This window comes from Myotis lucifugus, unplaced genomic scaffold (assembly GCF_000147115.1).
Source record: "Myotis lucifugus unplaced genomic scaffold, Myoluc2.0 scaffold_158, whole genome shotgun sequence".
NCBI classification, from domain to species: Eukaryota; Metazoa; Chordata; class Mammalia; order Chiroptera; family Vespertilionidae; genus Myotis; species Myotis lucifugus.
The window spans coordinates 173733-196724 of NW_005871206.1; the positions used below are offsets into that span (position 1 = coordinate 173733).

At 39.4% G+C, this 22992-nt stretch overlaps 2 protein-coding genes across 5 annotated transcripts in view; one reads left to right on the forward strand and one right to left on the reverse strand.

Moving 5' to 3' along the window:
* Window positions 1-448: 448 nt before the first annotated feature.
* On the reverse strand, window positions 449-5506 carry LOC102422702 (cytochrome c oxidase assembly protein COX11, mitochondrial). The gene is made up of 4 exons (XM_006095577.3): window positions 5117-5506; window positions 2223-2378; window positions 1756-1881; window positions 449-1367 (listed from the first exon to the last, which is right to left on the reverse strand). Exons 1-4 carry the CDS (start codon window positions 5477-5479, stop codon window positions 1185-1187), a joined length of 828 nt encoding a protein of 275 aa, XP_006095639.1. The 5' UTR covers window positions 5480-5506; the 3' UTR covers window positions 449-1184.
* Window position 5507: 1 nt separating this feature from the next.
* Window positions 5508-22992, forward strand: part of STXBP4 (syntaxin binding protein 4) — a 118805-nt gene continuing 101320 nt past the window's right edge. For 3 of the 4 annotated variants that reach the window (XR_002830909.1, XM_006095576.3, XM_023759571.1), the window contains exons 1-7: window positions 5508-5642; window positions 11164-11239; window positions 11712-11841; window positions 13900-14032; window positions 19880-19986; window positions 20175-20394; window positions 21548-21626. Coding sequence is in view for 3 of the 4 variants with exons in the window: in XM_006095576.3 (XP_006095638.1) it covers window positions 11771-11841; window positions 13900-14032; window positions 19880-19986; window positions 20175-20394; window positions 21548-21626 (610 nt within the window). In the remaining variant the exon portion in view is untranslated. The remainder of the gene's footprint in view (window positions 5643-11163; window positions 11240-11711; window positions 11842-13899; window positions 14033-19879; window positions 19987-20174; window positions 20395-21547; window positions 21627-22992) is intronic. The other variant, XM_023759572.1, reaches the window with a different exon arrangement.

Here is a 22992-nt window from a genome sequence, read left to right on the forward strand (position 1 = left end):
CAGGTTAATTGGAGCATCTTATGTTTCTCAGGCGTTCCTACATTTAGAAAGCATCACATGGCTGTGATGAGAGTAGATGGATATTATTTTATTACAAAATAATTCTGAATACATGTAAGCACAAAATGTAAGAAACTAAATATAGTATTCAGGAGAATAGTGAGTGCCTTCATTTAACTAAAGCCGAATATGTGCACTTTTTTATAAGTAATATTCTTGTTTAGAATTATGAATTGTAAAAACCTTAATATTGTAGTTCCTATTTCATGTATCCTGAAGAGGTCACAGGATGCTACATCAAGTTGCCTTTAAATACAATTCTTTATAATACTAAATGTTCTCTCTCTTTTTTTTTATTGCAATTTAAATTTTTTTTGAAACGACTACTGGAAAATATTCAGAATAAATTATACATTCATTTATATCATAAATTACAATGACAAATAAATTACTATTAAAACAATTTAATACATCTTTTTTTACAGTTTGTTCATTGCAGAACTTATGTGAGTAATCTTCACTTTTAACATTCAGGGACTTGGAGCTATCACAAGAAATACTAGAAGTCTAGTAGATATTTGCATTTCATTTCAATTTCATGATACCAAAACTCCAAAGTAATTATTCAGTACTCTGAATGTAAATCACCCTAAATCTTAAAGGAAAAACAGTCCCATCTGAAATCAGAATGTAATCTTTGGGCAAACTGTTAGGGCTTAGTGATTCCCCTTCCATTTTGAGCTTTTCAAATAGTGACTGTACACAAAAAAAAAAAAAAGTAGTAATCAAGTGTTTTAGAAATATGGTCAGAAGTTCTGACCTAGATCTTGAGACAATACTGGGCATAAAAAAAAAAGTACTACTACAGGTATGTAATGCTAATAATTTGGAAGGGACCATGCCTACATATTTAAGAAACAAAGCAGTTTCTTTTGTTACTACTTAGCAAAGTACGGCTTTGAACAGTCATACATTCTAAATAGGCAAGTGGATTTCTTATCATAAAAAGCTGAACCTCTTCTCTCAATTTTAAGTAGGGTAAATTAGTTGGGGGGAAGTACATAATATTTAAAATAGAAAGCATAAAAAAGAATAGAATACATTATTGTAGAATGTTTCTCTTCTGAGAAGACAAGATACATGATTTTTCAAAAATCACAAATTTGAATCATAAGATATTGACTTCAATTATAGCCTGGAACTGGCAACTGGTGGCCCTCCTTTGCTTCAAAAAAAGTATAAGAAAGAGTGATGAGATCAACATTCACCATTCTTGGATCTTCAGCAAATTCAGGATCAATGTAGAAAAACACTGGCATATCTACTTCCTCTTGTGGATTAAGCCTTTGTTCTTCAAAACAGAAGCACTAGAAGTTATAGAAAGGTATTAGTTTATTAATATTTCTATTCTATTATCTAGAGTAAAAACTAATGGTGCATTTATTGGCTTTAATAAGCATACTGTTAAACATAATCTTTAAATTCTGTGATAGGGTAACAGCATCTTTTCATCTTAGATTGAGTTCTGCTTTAAGGATCGAGAATCAACAAATTCTTCTAATCTTAAAAGCAGATTTCCATTTAGTTTGGCTCTAAACCTCTACAGAGCTGTTATAAGCAATGAAAAAAAAGTAGTTTGAAGTTTAGAAGAAATGAGTTTTCAGAAATCAATACCCACTAAAATACTGCATTAAATTTAGTGCTAAATAGTTTTTTATACTTTTATCATATTCTATAGTTTGCATTTAGTTGTACCTGTATTTTATTGAAATACTGTCCAGCTTCAAATGGTACAACATTGTACGTAGAAATTCCGATTACTGGTTTGTCAGTAGGATTCTTAGCTTTATAAAACGCCAGTGCAGTCTCTCCAGGCACTACCTGTTTTTTTAAAAAAACATATTCATTATCAATACTTTAAGTCTCACACAGCTCCTCCTTTTCCTACTAAATCAGTCACATTATTTTTCCTATCCATCAGACTATAATACCTAATCTAAACTAAGAGCCAGCAAAATAGTGAATACTACCCATGAACACCTGATTTATCAGTGAAGAACCAATGCTCTAATATGCATACTTAGTTATGGAGTCTGTCAACATTTTGAAATTAAATTTAGATGAGTGTTTCCAAAATTGTGAAACAGTTTTAAGTTTCACTGAATTTTTACACTGAAAAAAGTAATCTTTTAATACTTACAGGTATTTCTTTGATCACTTACATATATTTCTGTTTGCTGAGGTCTAAAGTTCCACTGGAGACTTGCGTGCACATCTGCATTAAAGGTGACTTTAATGATGCGATCCTTAACAGGCACCATGTTTTCAATCTGGTCTGATGAATGACCTGCTGCTACTGATCCCCCAAGTCCAGTAGTCTAGAAAAAGAAATGTAATATGTTACGTATTACTTTTAGGTGCTGACGATCTATTGGAAAAAATCATAATTTTAAAAACCACTTAACTTTAATAACACAATAGGAGCCAAGTTTATGTACTATCACTGACCATTTCCTATGAATGTGTCAAATGATATAACCACTTTGGGGGGGGGTCAAAGGCCTAATTTATTTAAGTCGTATTTTCTCAGTAATCACTCGGTTATGTGGCATGGTCAAAAACGAGTCATTTGGAAGACAGAAGACTCTTCACTGATAATACAACTCAGAATATTTAGCTTTTCAATAAGCATACTTTCCTTTATTCCTAGTATTTCATATCAACTATTATTAATAGAAATAAAATTTACCCACAATCCTGTCATTTTAGTAAAACTATTTAAATAATTCAATTTTCCTATCTGGTCCTTTTTCATATTATTAACTTTTACAGCACAGATTCATTTTAGCTTCACTTCTGTAATCTGCTTTTCTCAAGCACCACAAGTATTTTCCCATGTTGGTAAATGTTTTTGTAACTTTTGTAATTTTTGTGTAGTATAGCTTTTACAGATATCAGAGAACTTGATCTCTTTGGCCACTGAATGAACTAATCATAAGACATCGGAATAATCTGTGTATGACACTTCTTCCCTATCTTTCTTGCCATTATTTCCTTTATCATCAAAAATGCTTTAAAAAAAATATTCTTACTTCCAGGCTCATCATTCTTCTGATGCTTGAGGTTGCCAGAATTCTGGTCTCCGGATAATTAATCTGTTACTATACTAGGAAAAAAATACCAAATTTGAGGCTAGGGGAAGACTCCCAGCAAAATATAGTATTACTAACTCCTGCTTGTTACACCAGTCTGCTAGCTTCACTTGACTGCCATGCAAATTACATTATAACCCTAAAAGATGCATCAGAGGGCAAGCCTTTATCTTTGTGTAATATATAAGTATATTCTTCTGCCCAAGAAGGCTATAATGCTTACGTTTTAACACATGACTCCTTTTCCTGAAGAATTCGAAATCACTTGAATATAGATTCCTTCAGGCACTATTTCTGACGGGCAGTCTTCGAATATAGATTCTTTAAATTTATGTCTGATGATTAGAAAAAATAGAAAAGGGCACTGAGAAGAAAATATGCCCTGGTCTCCAGTCTAGTTCTGCCACTAACTGAATCCGAGAACTCAATAAATCTTACTTTCTTTGGGCACATGTTGCAGACTCATAAAATGAGCTCACTGTATTAAGTGGTTTATATAAGCCCTTATTTTTGCCTCTAAAGTTCTGAGTCCAAAAGTGAAAGAGATACTTTGTTGGAAATGTCACTATTTAACATCCAACTGTGATTTAAATTTAAATCACAACTGCTTTTACTTTTCTGCCCTGTGCTTGCACACATGCACACAAAATTATTGCCATTCGTTTCAGTTTGGGCCAGGATTTCTCAACCTTGGCACTAATGACGTTTGGGGTTGGATAATTCTTTTTTTGGTGGTGATGAGGTGGGGTGTGTTTCTGTCCTGTTAGACGTTTAGCAGCATCCCTAAACTCTACCCACCAGATACTAACTAGTAGCACCCTCCTGCCAGGTTGTGGCAACCAAAAATGTCCTCAGACATTGCTAACTATTCCCTAAGGAATAAAATCAACTTGGTCTGTGGTGGTCCATACTTGCTGTTTTGGGATTCAGGCTGGCTCTCGGCTGGCCTCTGCTGGAAACTAATTCACATTCTACACTCATCCTCCACAAATCAAGCGATTGCACTTTCCCACATAAATGCTGATATCAGGAGGGCTGAAAAGTCCCTTTGGCTTCTGTCTCGGTCATCACACAAAATAAAGGTTAAGTTCACCTCTGTAAGCTCAGGGGAAATTAGCCAGGTATGAACAGTGGAAAAGGTTCTGAGCAATCTTTAAAATATTACTAATGCCTGACCCCCACTCCAACACATTCTGATTTAACTGGTTTGGGATGTCACTGATCTGTCAGTTTTTTAAAAAGCTCCCTGGTTACTCCATCGCCCAGCCCAGCCGGAGCAGCAGAAATTACTACTTTTAAGAACTATAGAGACTATATATGAATTAGGTGAAGTTTGCCTTGGCCAGTGGTTCTCAAACATTAGTTTGCATCAAAACCAGCTAGAGGACTTATTCAAATACTGACGCCCAGGCTCCTGACTGAGTAGGTCAGGAGTTGGGCACAAGAATCTGCACTCAAGTTCCAAGGTGATGCTGATCGTGCCGGTCCCGAGGACCACACAGAGAACGACCTAGATGCTGAACACGGAGCCCAGGATTAAGCACGTTAGTTACAAATGAACGGGGATGGGGCCCTCGGAGGCCTAATTCAGGTCTCTTTTGATGGATAAAAAGCTACTCCCGGTGTAAGCACAAGTAACAGGGTGAACCTGCGCTCATCAACCGTGTGGCTCACCGAGTTAATGTGCTAACAGGCACTACATTTTTTAAAGCGGGCACGTGCGCCAGCAGCCGGAGGGTAAAGCAGATGGCTGGATTCCGGAGTGCAGGCTGCGAACTTTTCGGGCGAGCTCAGAGATGAATGAATTTCACTCTGCAGCAAGATCACTGTATTTGCAGCTCCGCCGCGAACTTCCTTGGTGACCTTGGCCCAATCACCGCTTTGGGCCCGTTTCCTCTCTGGGCGATCATCTCGGACGTCCCAACAGGATACCGCCCAGTGGGGTGGGCAGCGGCGGCCCCTACCTGGCAATAGAGTCGATAAAGAGGCACGGCGGCATAGGACGCCCCCAGCATGCCCACGGCGGCCGCGGCCATGTACGTGAGGACCGTCTTGTTTCGCTGCCGCCATTCCTCCTCCTGCGCGCGCGCGTGCGGATTCGTGCTCTTCGGACGCCGGGCCGGCTGCACGGCCAGGTCTCGGGCCAGGTTCGGGCGCCTCCATGTTCCGAGCAGCCTCAGCCCCCTCTCAGCACCTCCCGTCCCACTCCTCTCCGGCCTGAGGCACTGCTCCACCCTCTCCGCGACGCTGGTCGGGGGCCCAAGGGGGCGCCAGCGCCAGCCGCAGAAAGCGACGCGCCGCCATCCCGACCGCCAGAGCCCTCCCATAGCGTCCGGAAAGGACGTCCGCCGGTCACGCACGAGGGAAGATCTCGCGAGGCCTGCTCTGTCTCGCGATACCAGAGTGGAGCCCGCCGCTGCCTTGGCTACCAGGCTGCTGGGGAGGCTACGCCCGCAGTCGCGCTACGGAGGCCGGGTTGCCAGGTTACGGGTAAGTTCGCGTTTTGCTTTAGGACTGTTCCTCCCACTTGGTTTCGCTCCGACTTATCTAACTTTTAGGAAAACGCCTTACGTTCCTCCGCGTGCACCCGTCCTCACTTGGGGTGGTGTCCCCGGCCTTCCTAAACCGCATCAGTCTTTGTCTCGACCGAGTGGCCCCCCACGGCCGCTGTCCCGCGGTCCTTTTACCCGGGGTTCTCTGGCCGCCCGCCTGCTCCTTGCCGCGCGGGCCCCGGCGCTGGGGTCACCTGTGCTGGGACACCTTCCTGGGGTGAACCACAGCCCCTCGAGCAATCACGTCATTTTCTCAGCCCCAGGGAATGGGCGTCCCCTGCCCCGACGCCCCCGAACTACTTGCCCAGCGACATCACCGCTGGTGGAGCCGGAGGGACGCCGTCCATCCGAAGTTGGTGTAGAGTGGCCAGGATGCGAGGGTCATTTAAGGAAGGCCGAGAGGAAACGGGGATGTTCATCTCGGGGAAATAGATGTTCGGGATGCGATAGCTTCTTCCGTTATCCCACCGGACGGAGTAGACAGCAGAGCCGGTGTTGCTGTAACGGAAGGAAGCATCTCTAGAAACTATGTAAAGTCGCGGTGAAGAGCCCAGGTTCAGAGGTTAGGTCCGGATTCATCCCTGGGTCTGCACGTCGGCCTGGTGTCCTGGGGCCAGTTATTGGGCCCCAGACTTCGTGACCTTTTAGGAATCGTAGTAGTGAGATTATGCGTGTAAAATGATTTGCACAGTGCCTGAGACATAGTGAAAAATTAGTAAATGCCAGGCTTCCTTTCTAATGACCAGAGCTGCCTGAGGAATGATTTTCAGTAATTTACTTACTTATTTCACTGTTCCCGTGGGCCAGACCCTGTTCAACCTACGAGGGCTACAATATAGAGAAAGTCAGGATCACTTCTGTTACAGTCTTTTCTTCTGATGACTCAGGAGATGATCAATAACATACATAAATAAGAGAATTTCACATAACAATCTGTACAATGAAGACAACGGAATAAGATAATAATGTAATTTTTATTATTTTTTCTTTCAAAGGTAAACATTTTATTTTTTAGGAACTTCGTGCAACACATTTTCAAAGAGCCACATAAGAAAGCAAAAATGTTACCCTCCCCTCATCCTGGAAATAAATTAGAAGGGCGTACAGTTTCTTGTTAAATCATGACTCTTGGGAGTTTAGCACCAGCATACAAAATAAACAGAAAAGGGGGTGGGGGCATTTACTGTATTTCAGATTTCTTTGGTTGGGGTTCTTCCCAGGTGGTATTAATATTTCTTCTTTTGATTCATATTACCAAAACAGTAAAAACCAGGAAAAATACATATAAACTTAGTGGTTGCTGAGATTGGGGAGGTTGCTCTCTTGTCTTCTGTGCAGGCATTCCTGGAAAAATTTCTGGAAAAATCGGCTGACATTCTCTTTTTATATTTGTTTTGTAAAGAATAATTGTGCCAGGTCAGTGTGCCTCAATGGTTGAGCATCACCCTATGAACCAGGAGGTCGAGGTTCTAGTCAGGGCACATGCCCAGGTTACAGGCTCGATCCCCAGTAGGCAACTGACCTGTGATTCTCTCTCATCATTGATGTTTCTATCTCTTTCTCCCTCTCTCTCCCTCTCTGAAATCAATTTAAAAATTTTTTTTTTAAAAAGCCAATAAAATCCAAGCACCCTTTGACTCTTTTCTACTCTGGCACAAAAATCTCAAGATTATGTGATTCTACAAATTTGTTTTGTTTTATGAGAATGTTTGAAAATCTTTTCATCTGTATCTCCCTTAGTTCTTATACCAGATTGTCAGCTCTTTCGGGACATGATCTGTCATATTTTAAATTTCTTACAGTGTAGACTCAAGCCCCATGCACATGTTAGTGTCACTGAAAGCAAGAATACATCTCCTCCAACATCCTCTAGGCAACCTTTTCATGTAGCAACAGGTAGCAGTACATATAAATGTCAGTCATAGTGTCTTTGTCTTGGGTTCTATTATTTTATTTTGTTTTGTAATTGCAACTGAAACTATTCCTTTCCAAGGTACAATAATCTTGATAGCAGTAAAGTGGTGTTGGCTGCAATTCTTGTGAGTCTGAGTCTGCTTGTGATAATGCATAAATAATTATGATAATGAATGCTACATAATGGATTCTGCCTGGAATGGAATGGGAGCACCTCAGGGCAAGACTAGTACAACCTTGTTCTGCAGGTAGTAGAGGTGTTGATTACAAACGGACTTAAAATATAAGGGGCTGGACTGAGATTTCAGGCTTGGCACCTTTAATTTGTAATGTCATTGCTCAGCCGTAAATGATTAATCCTTGTGAACCCTTTCTAGCTAGTTATCTAGTTAGATATTAGATATGATCATGTCTAATTTTACATAGTAAGTAAAATAGGTTATTTTTATATAAATCATTTTGGGGGTGGGGACTGAGAAATGGTGAAGGTTGAGAAGAAAGAAAAAAGAAATTTTGAGTCACACAATGTTTTCCTATTGTGTGTTATTGCTTTTCAGACTTTCTGAAGACTTACAGATTATAAAGATGTGCTATTTTTAAAATTTGGTTTCTAATTACTTTTTGGCATTTTAATGGCTAATATAAATTCAGGAAATTGCAATTTAAACCTTAGTATGTTAGTCACTGAGCTGTATTTTGTAACTGTCTATCTAATAAAGTTACTGGGTTCATTTGGCAATGTGAAATACCTAACAATTAATTTGGCATTACAAACAACTGTTTATTTGGCAGCTGTGTATTACAAGATTTTTCCTGTACCTAAAGGAGGAAGAGTAATGCATTTGAATAAATAGTAAGAAGTAGTGAATTCCAGTTTGCTTGAGACGAGGCTGAATATTCACTGTTTCCCAATAAATTACAGCACACTCATGCATGAAGCTGCCTTGGTAAGTCTTGATGTCCTGGTTTCTTATTCTTGGCATCTTCCTTTAAGCCACATGTTTCAGGGGCTACTCCATGTAAAAGGCTTCAGGGGCTACGTTTATATGATTGATAGATAAGATGAAATGAAAACAGAAATCATTCACCAGTAACTTTTATCAAGATCAGCCGAAACCGGTTTGGCTCAGTGGATAGAGCGTCGGCCTGCAGACTGAAGGGTCCCAGGTTCGATTCCGGTCAAGGGCATGTACCTGGGTTGCGGGCACATCCCCAGTGGGGGATGTGCAGGAGGCAGCTGATCGATGTTTCTCTCTCATGGATGTTTCTAACTCTCTCTCCCTCTCCCTTCCTCTCTGTAAAAAATCAATAAAATATATTAAAAAAAAAAAAAAGATCAGTGCCAGCTTCAAGGTTGTGTGCCCATGCAGTTGCACAAGGACCTGCTTTTAAAAGGGCCGCTGGCTCAGTTGGGCCTTGGATTTGGTTTAATGCTCTGCTGTCATGATCTTGAAATAATTTTTTTAACAGGGACTTGCATTTTCATTTTGTCCTGGCCCCAGGATACATATTATATTCCAAATGAACCAACTGACTGACGTTCTGACGTCTGCTAAAGCGCAGTCAACCTAAAAGTAAGAGATAAGGAAAAAGGCCAATTCAGGTCTCCTGAGAATAGCCAGGTTGCATGAAATAAGATCAAGCAAAAATCCAAACTCCTTTCCACAACCCATTAGACCCTAGTTCATCTCGACCCTGCCTACTTTTCTAACTTTATCTCTGATCTATCTCTGTCTGCATTCACCAGGCTCCATCCACACTCCTCTTTTTATAAAAATGTATTTTTATTGATTTCAGAGAGGAAGGGAGAGGGAGAGAGAGATGGAAACATCAATGATGTGAGAGAATTATTGATCGGTTGCCTCCTGCACTCCCCACACCCGGAATCAAGTTTGCAACCCAGGCATGTGCCCTGATGGGGAATCGAACCAGGACCTCCTGATTCATAGGTCGATGCTCCACCAGTGAGCCACACCTCCTTCTATGCTGTAAATGTCCCAAATTTATTTTGCTGCCTTGAGGCCTTTTCTCTGCCTGGAGTACTTTGTCCCTCAGTTTTTTCTGGCTGATCTATTATTCGGATCTTGGCTGAGACACCACTACCTGACCTAAATTAGCACTCCTCTTCCAGCCAAATTTGATTATACTATCTTTTGGTATCTGAAAGTTAGTTTATTTTGCTGTTTCCTTCTGTTTTTTAATATTTTTTTAATTGATTTCAGAGAGGGAGAGAGAGATAGAAGCATCAATGATGAGAATCATTGATTGGCTGCCTCCTGCACGCCCCCTACTGGGGATCGAGCCTGCAACCCAGGCATGTGCCCTTGACCAGAATTGAGCCTGGGACCCTTCAGTCCCTAGGCCAACGCTCTATCTTCTCAGCCAAACTGGCTATGGCTGCTGTTTCCTTTTTTTTAATTATTTTTCTCCCATCACTAGAGGGTAGATACTGTAAAAGCAGGGACCTGGTATTGTTCAGCATAATAACACAAGCCCTTAGCATGGTGCCCTGCATGACTGAGCTGAGTAAATGTCTGGTGGATGAGTGCCTGAGTGTGGCAAGCAGAAGGGAGTCAGAGAGTCTACGGAAACTTCCGAGAACAGTGAGCTGTGACTCTGACAAAGATCTCATGTTTCAAGAAATGTAGGACTCCTTTGAAGCCTTTCGGTATTTCCCACAGGATTGGGCTGTGTTACAGGCAGAGCTATGTGTCCACCCCAAGACAGATGAGCAGCATTCCTGACTGGATTCCTGAAAGGGAAAAAATGCACGAGTAGCTGGAAAATTGCCCCTGGGTACACAAGAAAGGAGATAGTAAAAGAACCCTCTGACCTTTTATATCTTTATTTTCTGAAACTTTAATGTCATTTTTTAAAAGATCAATTAAGTAAAGTCTACCCCAGGGAAGGGACTTATTCCTGATTTTTGTCAGTGTCCTTAAACAGCTGTAGGGTTATATAAATAGTTAATGCTCGTTTGAAGAATCTCTGATGTGATAAAGTGTACAAATTACCAGTTTGAGTTCCACTTCCGCTGCCCTTTTTAACTGAAAATCCGATTTTTTAAAAAGTTAACTTGATTAAGGTATCATTGATTTATAACAAACAACACATATTGAGGGTGAAATAATTTGCTAGGTTTTGACATGGGTATTCGTTTGGAAAACCATCACTATTGCCTAATATACCTATGAAGAAACGGGCTCAGAAAAGCCCAGCAGTGCAAATTGGAACCCAGGTGTATCTGAAACCAAGGTCCATATTCTAGGTTCTGCAGCCTGAATTCTAGCTGGGAAAACAACCAGTGACCGATTCTTATTTGGGTGGGGAAAGTATGCAATCTCTGTGACCCTCATTTCTTTAATGAGAGGATTGTGCTGAAGGATCCTAAAATCTTTTATAGCTTCATTTGTATACTCCATTCTGTTTCTTATGAAGAGGTGGTAAATCTCTGTTCAAATATTTTTTAATTTAATGATACCACTGTTCTCTAATTTTTACAGTGGGTCTGTGAGAGAGATCAAACTACTTTTTTCTTTTCACAGGAAAATTTGAAGAAGCTTGTGGAGTAACATGAGTCAGACTAATCTAGGATCTGCAGGAAGTCCCTCATGATAGTTGGTGAGACAACAGGAATTTCTATTTTCTTCAACAGTGTGTTGTATCATTATTTTGCAGACATTCTGACTATAAACTTCCTAGCCTTGTGCTCAGAAAAGACATTTCCCTCCGTCTTTTATTATTATGTGCTTTTTACGCTTACTAATGGTGGAAGCTATCGTAGTTACCTATAGCTTCCCTGTATTCTTCACTTCTGTCAGAAGTGCAGCTTTCATATAGATGTAGATGTTATGATGATATAGGTATACCTCGATACCTTTATCTATGTCTCTATCTACAGTACTATCTTTACATTTCTCAGATACGATGAGCAATGACTAAAATGACATGGCCCAAAATATATAAAATTCATCTAGCATCTATACACAGGCACATATTGTTTATGTGCCAAATGTATGTAATGTTTTTATGCAAAGTTATGGAGCACATTTGACTGTTCTAAGACATGACACTTTGTTTTCTGCTTCCCCAGTCTTAGGAAAAGAAGAATTTATAGATTCTTCATCAGATTCTCATTTGCACGGCTGTTAAATGCAAGGCTACTGTGGTGAAACCATGAATAAAAATTCATCTGCTGCAGTACCATCCGGTCTACTTGAAAAGTAATTGTTAAATTTAGTATGTTTTAAACTATCATAGTTTTAAATCTGTCGAATATTCGTGAGTGTCTGGTGGAAAGTGTTATACAGTTAACAACCTGTGGTCTAGGATAGCAGTAATGAGAAGTTGATCAATAATCACCTTTTAGTGTAAATCAATGTAAAGGGCAAATTCTGTATTCTCTTTTAGAATTATTTTTCGAGATTGCTTTATAAAATTGATCTAATTTTTGAATATCTAAAATATGTTATAATTTCAGTATAAAAATAACATAAGATTAACTTTTGCTGAGTAACAAACCACCTCCAAGTGCATTAAAAATACAAGCTCTTATCCTTTGCCATGAGTTTGTGATTAATTCTTCTGGTCTACACCTAATGATGTCGGGTGGCCTCATTCACATGGTCTGGGGCCTAGCTGGGAAGGCTGGATGACGAATGCCTCTTTCCACCTGATCTCAGCTTCCAGGAGGCTAGTTAGGCTTTTTTTCTTTCTTTTTGTTATTTCAGAGAGGAAGGGAGATAGAAACATCAACGATGAGAGGGAATCATTGATCGGCTGCCTCCTGCACGCCCCCCACTGGGGATTGAGCCCACAACCTGGGTATGTGTCCTTGACCGGAATCGAACCCTGACCTCCTGGTTCATAGGTCGACGCTCAACCACTGAGCCACACCGGCCGGGCAGTTCAGGCTTTTTTATGTGGCAGTGGAATGGTCCCCAGGAGGAAGCACAGGTGTTTGTCAAATGTCTATTTTCCTCACATTTGCTGGAGTACCATTGGTTGAAGCAATTTAAATAGTCAAGTCCAAATTCAAGGTATAGAGAGGTAGACTTTACTTTTTAATGGAAGGAGCGGTAGAGTCACTTTCCAAGAGGCACGCAGACAGGGGAGGGAAGAACTGCCACTCTGCAGCATGTCACACCCACATAACAAGGCCCATTCAGAGAAGGCTTGCTTGCATGCTTGTCCTTCACTCTGTGGCCTCATTTCTCACCTAGATAACCATTTTTATTCTTGTGGTTTTTTTCAGTGCTTCTTTTTACATATACATATAAATATACATATGTATATATGTGTATATATGTCCATGAACCACATAATTATATATATTTTTTCTCAAAGTGATTAATTCTTTACTAGGTTCTGCTATACATTAGACATCTACTGTTGCTTACATGGTAAACAAGTGTGTACCAGCCTTTTGACTCAGGTTCACAGGTCTTCCCTGGAGAAGGGTGTCCGGCTAGTTAAACTCAGGGGGTCTTTCCCTGATGCTTCCTCCTCTGACCACTGGAAAGGTCTAGTCTCCAAGCAGCACCAGCCAGGCCTAGCTGCAGAGTGTGCACAGAGCTCCATGTCTTGGTGCTGAGCAGCTCAGCACAGAACTTTTTCCAACTACTTAGTGCAAATCAAGCCCATAAGAGAAAGTCAGTGCTCTGACCAGAGGGTTCTAAGATGTAACCTGGGGGGATACCTTTCCCAGAACGTTTAGACACGTTCTTTTCTGATGGCATTGCTCTTACATCTGATGGAAATCACAGCTGGACCAGTGCTTTGTACCAGGAAAATACTTCTCCCAATTAAAAGGATAAACTTTTTTTTTTGTAATTCAAATGGAGGTTATATTTCTTTTGCTTTAAATGGCCACTTTTACTTTAAAGTCACTTACCTAACTCATTAAAATATCTAGTATTGGAATTGTTCAATATTAAATAGTCTAAAAATCAATAAAAGCAAATCTTTTCTATCATCTTTAATAAATTTTTAAAATTTATCTCTATTATATTTTTGAACTATTTTTGTTTGTTTTCCAAAGAAATAAGCATTATTGCTGTAATTTTTTTTTATGGTTTGGTTGTTTTGTAGAGAAAATGAAAATTACAGATAAGACAATCCATTTGATTGCTTTTGTTTCACCATACTTTTTAACATGTAGTTGCTAGAATGTACTGAGTACTTTGAGTTATCTAGATCCAAGAATTTGATTCAACAAGTAGTTTAAGGAGAACCTCGTAAGATCTGTTGTAACCTGTGAGTGCTAATTTACTTTATCTTAGGGATCCTGCCTTGCAGATGATTACCGTTACCAAGGAAACAGGCCTCGGTCTGAAGATCCTCGGAGGAATTAACCGGAATGAAGGTCCCTTTGTGTATATTCAGGAAATCATTCCTGGCGGAGACTGTTATAAGGTAAAAATGAAAATTAAAAAAAAAAACCTTCACCAAAAAGAACAAAACCATTAGTAACAAGGTTTGTTTTCTGTCTCATCAGTCTAGTCTTAATATTAGCTGAATGTCCCCTGTGAACAAAGGAACTGGAAGATAGGCCTGTTACCCTCAAGGAGCTTTGCCCTAAGAATGAATATGAAATAAAATGTGAAAATAACAGCCTTCAGGCTATCACTAAAGGTTATAGATTTTTAATTTATGCTATTCAACTCTTATCCTATTTTTGGTTAAGAGAAATTATACTTGAAGACGTGTTGTTATCTCTAGACTGCTCGGAGTTCGGACTAATTTGGATCACTTAAGCTTGAAGTATATTCATTTAGCCTATCCTAAATGTAAAACAAAATAAACACAAACACTCAGCAAATAAAATTCATTCATTTTAAATTTACTATAATTTTTGTTCAGCGTGTTAATTATATCACTAATTACTTGCTCACATGAGAAATTAGATTTAGAATTAAGATGAGAGAATATCCTTTTTTTAGGAATTAGAATGTCTTACTCTTCTCTTTAAAGCAGTGGTTCTCAACCTTCCTAATGCTGCGACCCTTTAATATAGTTCCTCATGTTGTGGTGACCCCCAATTTCATTGTTACAAATTGAACATAATTAACCCTTTTCAGTCCAACGTTGAGGCTGACTCGACAGACCAGGCGCTAGGAGCAGGTCCAATGTCAAGGCTGAAGTCGACATCGCAAACCGGTTCAACATTCAATCCCGTCAATTAATTTGGACCAGACTGTTTGAATTCCAAAAATAAAATTGGATCGCAAAGGGTTAAAGCATAGTGATTAATCACAAAAACAATATGTAATTCTATATGTGTTTTCTGATGGTCTTAGGCGACCCCTGTGAAAGGGTTGTTTGACCCCCAAAGGGGTGGCGACCCACAGGTTGAGAACCGCTGCTTTAAGGAGAGAAATATGTAACTCGTTAGTCCCTTTTTCCTTTGGTTGCTAGAGGCTCACACCCAAGTCTGAAGCACAATACCAGCAACTTAGTTAACAAACTGGTTACTATATTTGCGGTCTCATTTCTTTTGGATTTTATTTGCTATTTTTGTTTTACTGCTGTGCTTATATATGTCTTTTATTAAAAATTGGCCCCAGTGCTTTTTGGAAATAGATAGGATATAAAGAATTTAATAAAACATCCTATTTATATCAAACTGTATATTATGAGAAAGGATTCTCTTATCATTAGGTTTGTTCATATTGTTGTTTCTTATTCTACTTGTTTTGGTTGAACAAATACACCTACTCCTATCCCTGTTCCCACCCCAAACACTTGTTTAGCAAGCAGCTTATCTCTTTTACTGGATTTTTTTTCTTTGTTAGGGAAAAAAGTCAGTTTTACTAATAACTTCAAAAATAATAGAAATGATTTTGTTTCAGACTTGTTGAGATAATAAGGTATCTTCCAAATGCATGAGTTATAAGTATTATACAGTAAGTTTGTGATATTATAATGATATAAATTTTGGGCCATTGAATTTAAATTATTAACCAAATAGGAACATATTTAAATGCTAAATTTAAACAAATTCAAGCAAAAATGAATTTTTCTTTTAAGAACTGAAATGTTTAGTACTACTTTAGTTTTGAAGCTGAGGTGTGTGTGTGTGTGTGTGTGTGTGTATGTGAGTTCAGGATAGCTAAGGTATTTCCTAGATTGAACTTGATATAGTGTAATAACAGATCATTGTACCTAACAAGTGATAAGAATTTGCTTTTAGGACAAGCATCAACTTGTGCTTTTATATTCCATGAAAAATAGTGGTAATTAAAGTAATAAATTGATGTCAGCGGCGTGGAGTGGCTCTTAATCAGCTGTCAGTGATAGCAGACCAAGAAATTATATTCATAATACAAACTTTCCTTAGAATTTCCTTGTTTGAAAGGGAATAAAAGCAAAATCCTGTAATGGACTATATTGCATATTTACCACTAGAGGGCAGCACAGAGCTGTTAATGTTCTTTGTACCTGGTCCTGTCCATGCAGCCAAAATAAAGAAAGGTGTAGACAGAAGAATAAATAAGTTGGCAATGCTTACATTACTTTTTGTGTACTTTCTCATGATGGATAGTTATATGCATATTTACTCTGCAAATACAAAATGGATGCTCTTTTATTTTTAAACATTTTAAATCGATAATAGTAGCATTCACTGTGTTCTAAATACTGTATTAGAATGCTAATAAACACCTAATCCGCACAAAACTTCTGCATGGTAGGTATATTCAGAATAGGGAACACAGGCTATACGGTTATCCTTGTTAAGTTATCAAATTGAACAATTGTTAATATTTTAAATGCATATGAGTACTTTGACTTGCTCTAATTTTAATATATTGCTTCAGAACTAATAAAATAGGCAATCTCAAGCCTATAGATGGACCAGGGCTTTGTTGATAAATAGGACCAAGGCCTCAGGATGGCAAAGGGTAGAAAGCACTCCCAATGGTGGAGCTAAAGGAGTAGCAGCCAGGAGGGCTCACTTTGCAATGCCACATTCTTTCCTCCTTTGCCATGATTTATTTCTGTGAAAGCCACCTTAATTTCTTGGACCTTATTCATTTATTGTGGACTTAGGTACCTGGCACTATGCTGGGGGAGCAACCATGACAAGGGCATAATTCTGGCCAGCCGAGAGAATTGGTGCTGCTGGTTTGGGAAATGCTGAATTAATTTGCTCTCATGGGAGGAAAAGGATATAAGGAGAGTAAAAAACAAGGGCAGCACAAAGTCAGTGCAGTAATACAGGTACATAAAAGAACTTTCGGAGCAAAGAGAAAGGAACAATTAAGTAAATGTAGGGAGTCAGGGAAAACTCACAGCAGAGATGTTTGAGGCTGGCTGTGAAGTTAAGTGAGAGTTCATCAGCTAGAGAAGTGGCAGGGTGGGCGGTGTCATTCGAGACAGAAATTAGTACGTGTAAAAGCATTAGGGGTTGAAGAACATTTTCTGAAAATAGGACGAAGAATTCATATGCCGAGAAGGGAAGTTGGATGAGGAGGCTAGAAATAGTAGGCTGCAGCTAGTTTGTTTTGCTGGGTTCGGGAAGTTAAGGAGTTTCAACTTCTCTACCGGTGGGCAGTCATCACAGGCTCTTAAGTAAGGAATAACAGGATTAAATTTGCTATCAGTGTAAAAATTGCCCATAACAGATTTGGGATTCTGATTCTACTCACCTGTATATAACACCTACATGTGCTTGATTTTATATATATTATTTAATGATGGCATCAACCTGTGTGACAGGTATTTATCCCTACTTTACAGCTAAGAAAGTAGGGTCTCATGGAGGTTAAACCACTGACTCAGATTCACATCGGTAGCTGGGGATAAAAGAAGGGTACCTCCAGTGGACATCTGATGGCGGCATGGGAAAGGACAAAAGCTTGCACAAACATCCCTTAGTAGTGAGGAATAGTGAGCTAGTTACATCGGAGTCAGACGGGTAGATGGTTTCTGATAAGATAACAAGTTATTTAGAAAACGATGTACCAGTCTTCATAATCTGAAATGGACAGTGTTGGTAGTTTCTAATAGAAGCATCTCAGTGGTCAGGGATGGATTATTACTGCATCTTTACAGACGTCAACCTGAAAGAGTTCAGACTCTGAAGTCGGGCACATGCAAGTGCTTGGCACCTTGCCCATCGTGTTGTCTAGTCGCTCAGTAACTGCTGAGTCAGAAGCGAGACAGCGTGGAAGAGGCCTCTGAAGTTAGCATCTTCACACACACAATGCGGCTGGTTCAGAATTCACTGGTTTGGGATGCCAGACATTTACAGAAATAGCTTTGTTTTAGTTTGCAGGTTCTGACTTTTAAGCAGGTTCAGAAATTCACATGATCAGCTAAGATTTTATTCTAGGAAGCAAAGAAAAGAAAAAAACACCACTGCTGTGGATACATTTTAGAAAGAAAAGATGTATAGAAACACCAGAAGCCATAGTCAGAAGGCATTGTTCTCCCCGTCTCCCCTGACTCAGGTCCTGCTTAAGAATGCTGCTTCAGTGGGTCAGTGGACTTTACTATAAGATGCGTTAAGCTGCCTATACAAGGGCTCTTCCCTCTGTGCTGCTGATACTGTACAGCTCGAGAGGAGGCTGTGAGAGGTCGCAGGTCAGCCTGAACCCTGTTGCCTACGTCTGTTTTCTGTAGCCCTTTTCTCTGCAGCCCTGACAACCAGCTTTGATTTCTGTAAGATACATAGATACAGGAGCTGCCTCAGACACCAGAATTCAGTTCTGCGTTCCCTGTGGAGGAGGTCGTGTGCCTCCCCATCTCCTACCTTCTCTCCCCCATCTCTCTCTCTCTCTCTCTCTCTCTCTCTCTCTCTCTCTCTCCCTCCCCCCCCCCCCACCCCCTCTCATTGTTTAAGAACATCTAGCTAGCAAGCCACAGAGCTGAAGTGTGAGTGCAGGTCTATCTGTTTGCCCAGCCTGTGCTCCTTCCACCCCACCCACTGCCTCTGAGAGCTCCTGCCCAAATGAAAGGCCATTGAGTTGCCATCTGCCACAGAGTCATCACTATAGAATTTCCCTTTTTCAAGGAAGTTAAATAGAAGGAACTGAATACCAAGAATGCTTATGTCAACACAAAGTAACCTAATATTGACTACCGCCCCGTTTCTAAAAGAACCTTTCTTTCCTTGTCAGTGACCTTTACATGATTTGCTCCAATGAAGCAGGGTTTTCTTCATTTCCTCCTTTCCCCCCCTAAATTGTTGCCAGGCTTTGGCACAAAAGTCAATAGTAATGTAGTCTCTACATGTCAGTTACAACCTATGTTATTAAACTGATACTAATGAGGAATTATTTTTGCAGATTCCAAATGGTCTATAGTTGGATTTAACAATAATGTTTATTTCATTTTATTAGTTAATTGATTTATTTTAAAATAAGATTTAAAATTGTCTATTGGACCCTTACTTTGAATACCAGATTTGGAGTATAGAACCCAAATATAATTTAAGTAGTTAGGCATATTGTCGGGCAAATGACATGAGCTTTCTTTTTATTTGGGGGGGTGGATCACTTCGTTTCTTGTTTAGAGTGCAATATTTGACGCATACAGAAGGATATTGGGAAATATATGAAACTGACGAAGCATAATGATAAATGAACATCTACGAATCCACTTAGAGTTCAGCACTTGACTTAATGAGAAAGTTTAAGTACCATTGAGACTTCCTGTGTGCTTTCCCCATCACATTCTCCACCCGCCCTCCCCGAAATAAGCACTCTGGAGTTTTGTTTATTCTTCCCTAACGTTTATTGGCCTTATTATTTTACAGCCTGTGGCCAAATGGTTGTTTTTCTTGTTTGTTACCATTTCACCTTAACCTTGAGTGAATGCATGATTGTCCTCAAACTAAAGTTAAGCATATTAAGTTGCACACTAATGCACATGAGTGTCTAAATATAGTCTGGATATGCTTGATTTAAATGCATATGCAACCAAATTCTGTAATACGATTTGAGCCCAGGCAATACGGAACTGTGTTTACTAACCTTACAAAATCAGCTCTTTCATTTCACTGAACATGTAGAATCCCTGTGGTGAATACTTTCTCCATATAGCTTAGTCTTTTCCAGTGTTACTATTGTGTTTTGCTCCCCATACATTAATCAAATGGAAGGAGAAAAAAAATCACTTATGGATATAGCAGTTGTGTGTTATGATCTCTGATTTTGCTCTTTAAGACATTCTTCACTAAAACTTTTCTTGCTTTAATTGCATCAATTTTTTTAAAACCATCCTTATTCATTTCTTTAAAAATGTTACTATTTTTGTTAGGATGGACATTTGAAGCCAGGAGATCAACTTGTCTCAATAAACAAGGAATCTATGATTGGTGTATCATTTGAAGAAGCAAAAAGCATAATTACCCGAGCCAAGTTGAGGTAACTATTCTATTCACAGGATAAAAGGAATCATTTAGCATGGCTCCTTAAAATAGTAATTTTTAAGATGTCATAAGTACTTGAGACCCTAAAAGAAATATTTTGAAGTAATATGTGAAATACTATTTTAGAATTAAATTGTACTATATCCATAATACATTCATAAAGTGTTTTCTTTTTAATGCTAGGTCAGAACCTGCTTGGGAGATAGCATTCATAAGACAAAAATCGGATGGCAGTCACCCAGAAAACCCACTGTGTACACCCCTTTTACAGACCTCTGGAGAATATGGACCTCAAGCTTCAGCATTTAATCTTCTTTCTTCTCCCCCTGAAATACCGATTCCAAAGACCTCATCTACCCCCAAAACTACAGATGCTATTTTACCTTCTTTGAAGGGAAATCAGGTACTCTTCCATTCCTGCTTTCTTATGCAGTCCATAAATCCCCCATATGTTTTTATATTTCCCATATACATCGAGAATTATCATCTTGGTAATACAGTGTCTTAGCAAACTGGTATTTCCTTGAAAGATTTTTATGCTGTGCTGTCAATAAATACAATTTACTCAAGTCAATGTGTCTTTTGCCCAGAAAACTATGATCAGGAATGGCATCACAAAGATACATGTAGATATCACTTGGAACTATGTTAGGAATATCACATGTTTTCAGACAGTCATTAGTATGGTTCAGTACATTATTATTTCTGTTTCCTGCTTGACTAAAGGCAGGCAGTATTCCTTCATGTTCCTTAGCTTCTTTCCCACACAGAGAGTAATCTCTACCACGCAGTGTGGGTGGGTATGTTCCTCACGTGTGTATACTAGGATATCATTCACCCACGCAGACACACAAAGGGGGGGTTTCTGCATCAAAATCAATACAATTAATAACTAGTTGCTGCAGTAACCTAATAAATCAAAGTTATAAAGTAAAAAGTATGTAGTCTTTAAGTGTGTGCTAGCTATAAAGTAAAATAGGAAACTCAGGTCGGCTTTCAGTCAGTGAAATACAGTTTGTCAGAGGTAACTTCAGTTACTGGTATATGCTAATCAGATACAGGGTATAAGATTTTCTGTCAGCCCCTTATACTTTTTCATTTGGGGTGATAACCTTTTCATGGCCTATTTTGTTGTCCTCATTTGGGGTGATAACCTTTTCAACGACAAGGTACATGGCCTATTTTGTTGTCCTTGGATAGTAGAGCTGAAAGCTGTTTTTACGTTTAATCTGAATTTCTTTGTTTGAAGATGGATATACCAAATTTTTAGAGGTTTTATATTTTTTTGAACTAATGCTTTAGTCACTTTAGCCATTCTTTTTATGTTAACACTAGAGGCCCAGTGCACGAAATTCGTGCACTAGTAGGGTCCCTAGAGGGTGCTGGCCGCCCTCCCTTCCCCCAGCCGGCCCCACCCCCTGGTCGAACTCCCAGAAGAACTCCCAGTTGAGGGGACAATTTGCATACTACGCTTTTATTATATAGAATGAGCTTCTAGTCTAGTCTTTGACCTTCTTTAGAAAATGAGATTTCATGTTTCTCACTGTCTTTCATAGTTAAAAACTGGATACAAGAAAACAGAACAGACTTCAATTGCTTCTTTGGACCACAGCCCTACAGATATGTCTAATACAGGTAAGTGCACACTTAATTCCTCTTTCCTGTTATTTTTTGCAATGACTCTCTCTCTCTCAATGAGGAGTACGTAATGTGACTTAATAGACTTTAAGGAAGGATGCATTAAGTCTTCTTTCCCACAGTGAATAAAAGAGCAAAATGCATGCATTGTGCCATGGTCCCTGTCAGATTATGACTTTTACTGGAAATTTTCCTGAACAACGGTTAACATTTTCAAAGATGCATTAGAATAACAGTGTCTATGAAGCTGCAGCAATCAACCCACTGTTGAAACCAAGTAATGAAAACTCTTTCTAAATCAAGATTAGGTTGCCTTGCCCTTTTAGCGAAATGCTGGTGAGGTATATTAAATGCCCCTTTCAGAGAAATCATAGAAGGAAGCATTTTAAGAAAATAAATATTTTGGGGTGTGTTTTTAAGAGATTATATAGATACAAATTAGAAAGAATATTAATATTGTAAATCCTGTGTTATTGGTTTTTAATTATCATGGAATGATTTACTGACTGTTTAAAATAATAAAAGATTGTGTAAGCCACCCATAAGAGAAGGATTTTTATCAAGCTGTAAAGTGTATATTGTCTCAAATATGAAGAAAAATTCCTCCCCTTAAATTATTTCCAAAAGTTAAGCACAAGTCAAAAGTCTATACAGGATGGGGCAAAAGTAGGTTATAGTAGTTCATATAGAAAACAATATAGTCCTATATAATAAAAGCCTAATATGCAAATCTACCGAATGGCAGAACCACTGGTGGGACAACAGGTCACTATGATGCGTACTGACCAACAGAGGGCAGACGCTCAATGCAGGAGCTGTCCCCAGCCCGCAGGCCCCAGGCCAACCAAGGTGGGTGCCAGCGGGGGGCCTCCCGATCGCCCTGCCGGTTGCCCCGCAGAGGGAAGTGACTGGCAGCAGCGGCAGGGTAATGGGGGGCAGGCAAGTGGCATCAAGCCAGCCAAGGCAGGTCCCCCCAATCACCCTCTGGTCACCCCTCAGATTGGCCCTGATTGCCAGCCAGGCCTAGGGACCCTACCCATGCACGAATTTCGTGCATCGGGTCTCTAGTCATTAATAAATAATAATACAAGAATAAACTGTTTCGCATGCTCATAGCTGTAAGCCTACTTTTGCCCCACCCTGTACTTATAGAAAAGTTCATTATATATGTCTAAATTATAATGCAAATTATTACCCATTTGTTTCAGTTTTTGATAGCATTATTTAGATCAGAATTACAAAATAAGGAATAGTTAGTATAAATTACATAGTGTCTTAGTCCGTTTGGGTTACTCTAACAAAACACCACAGACTGGGTAGCTTATAAACAACACATATGTATTTCTCAGTTCTGAAGCCTGGA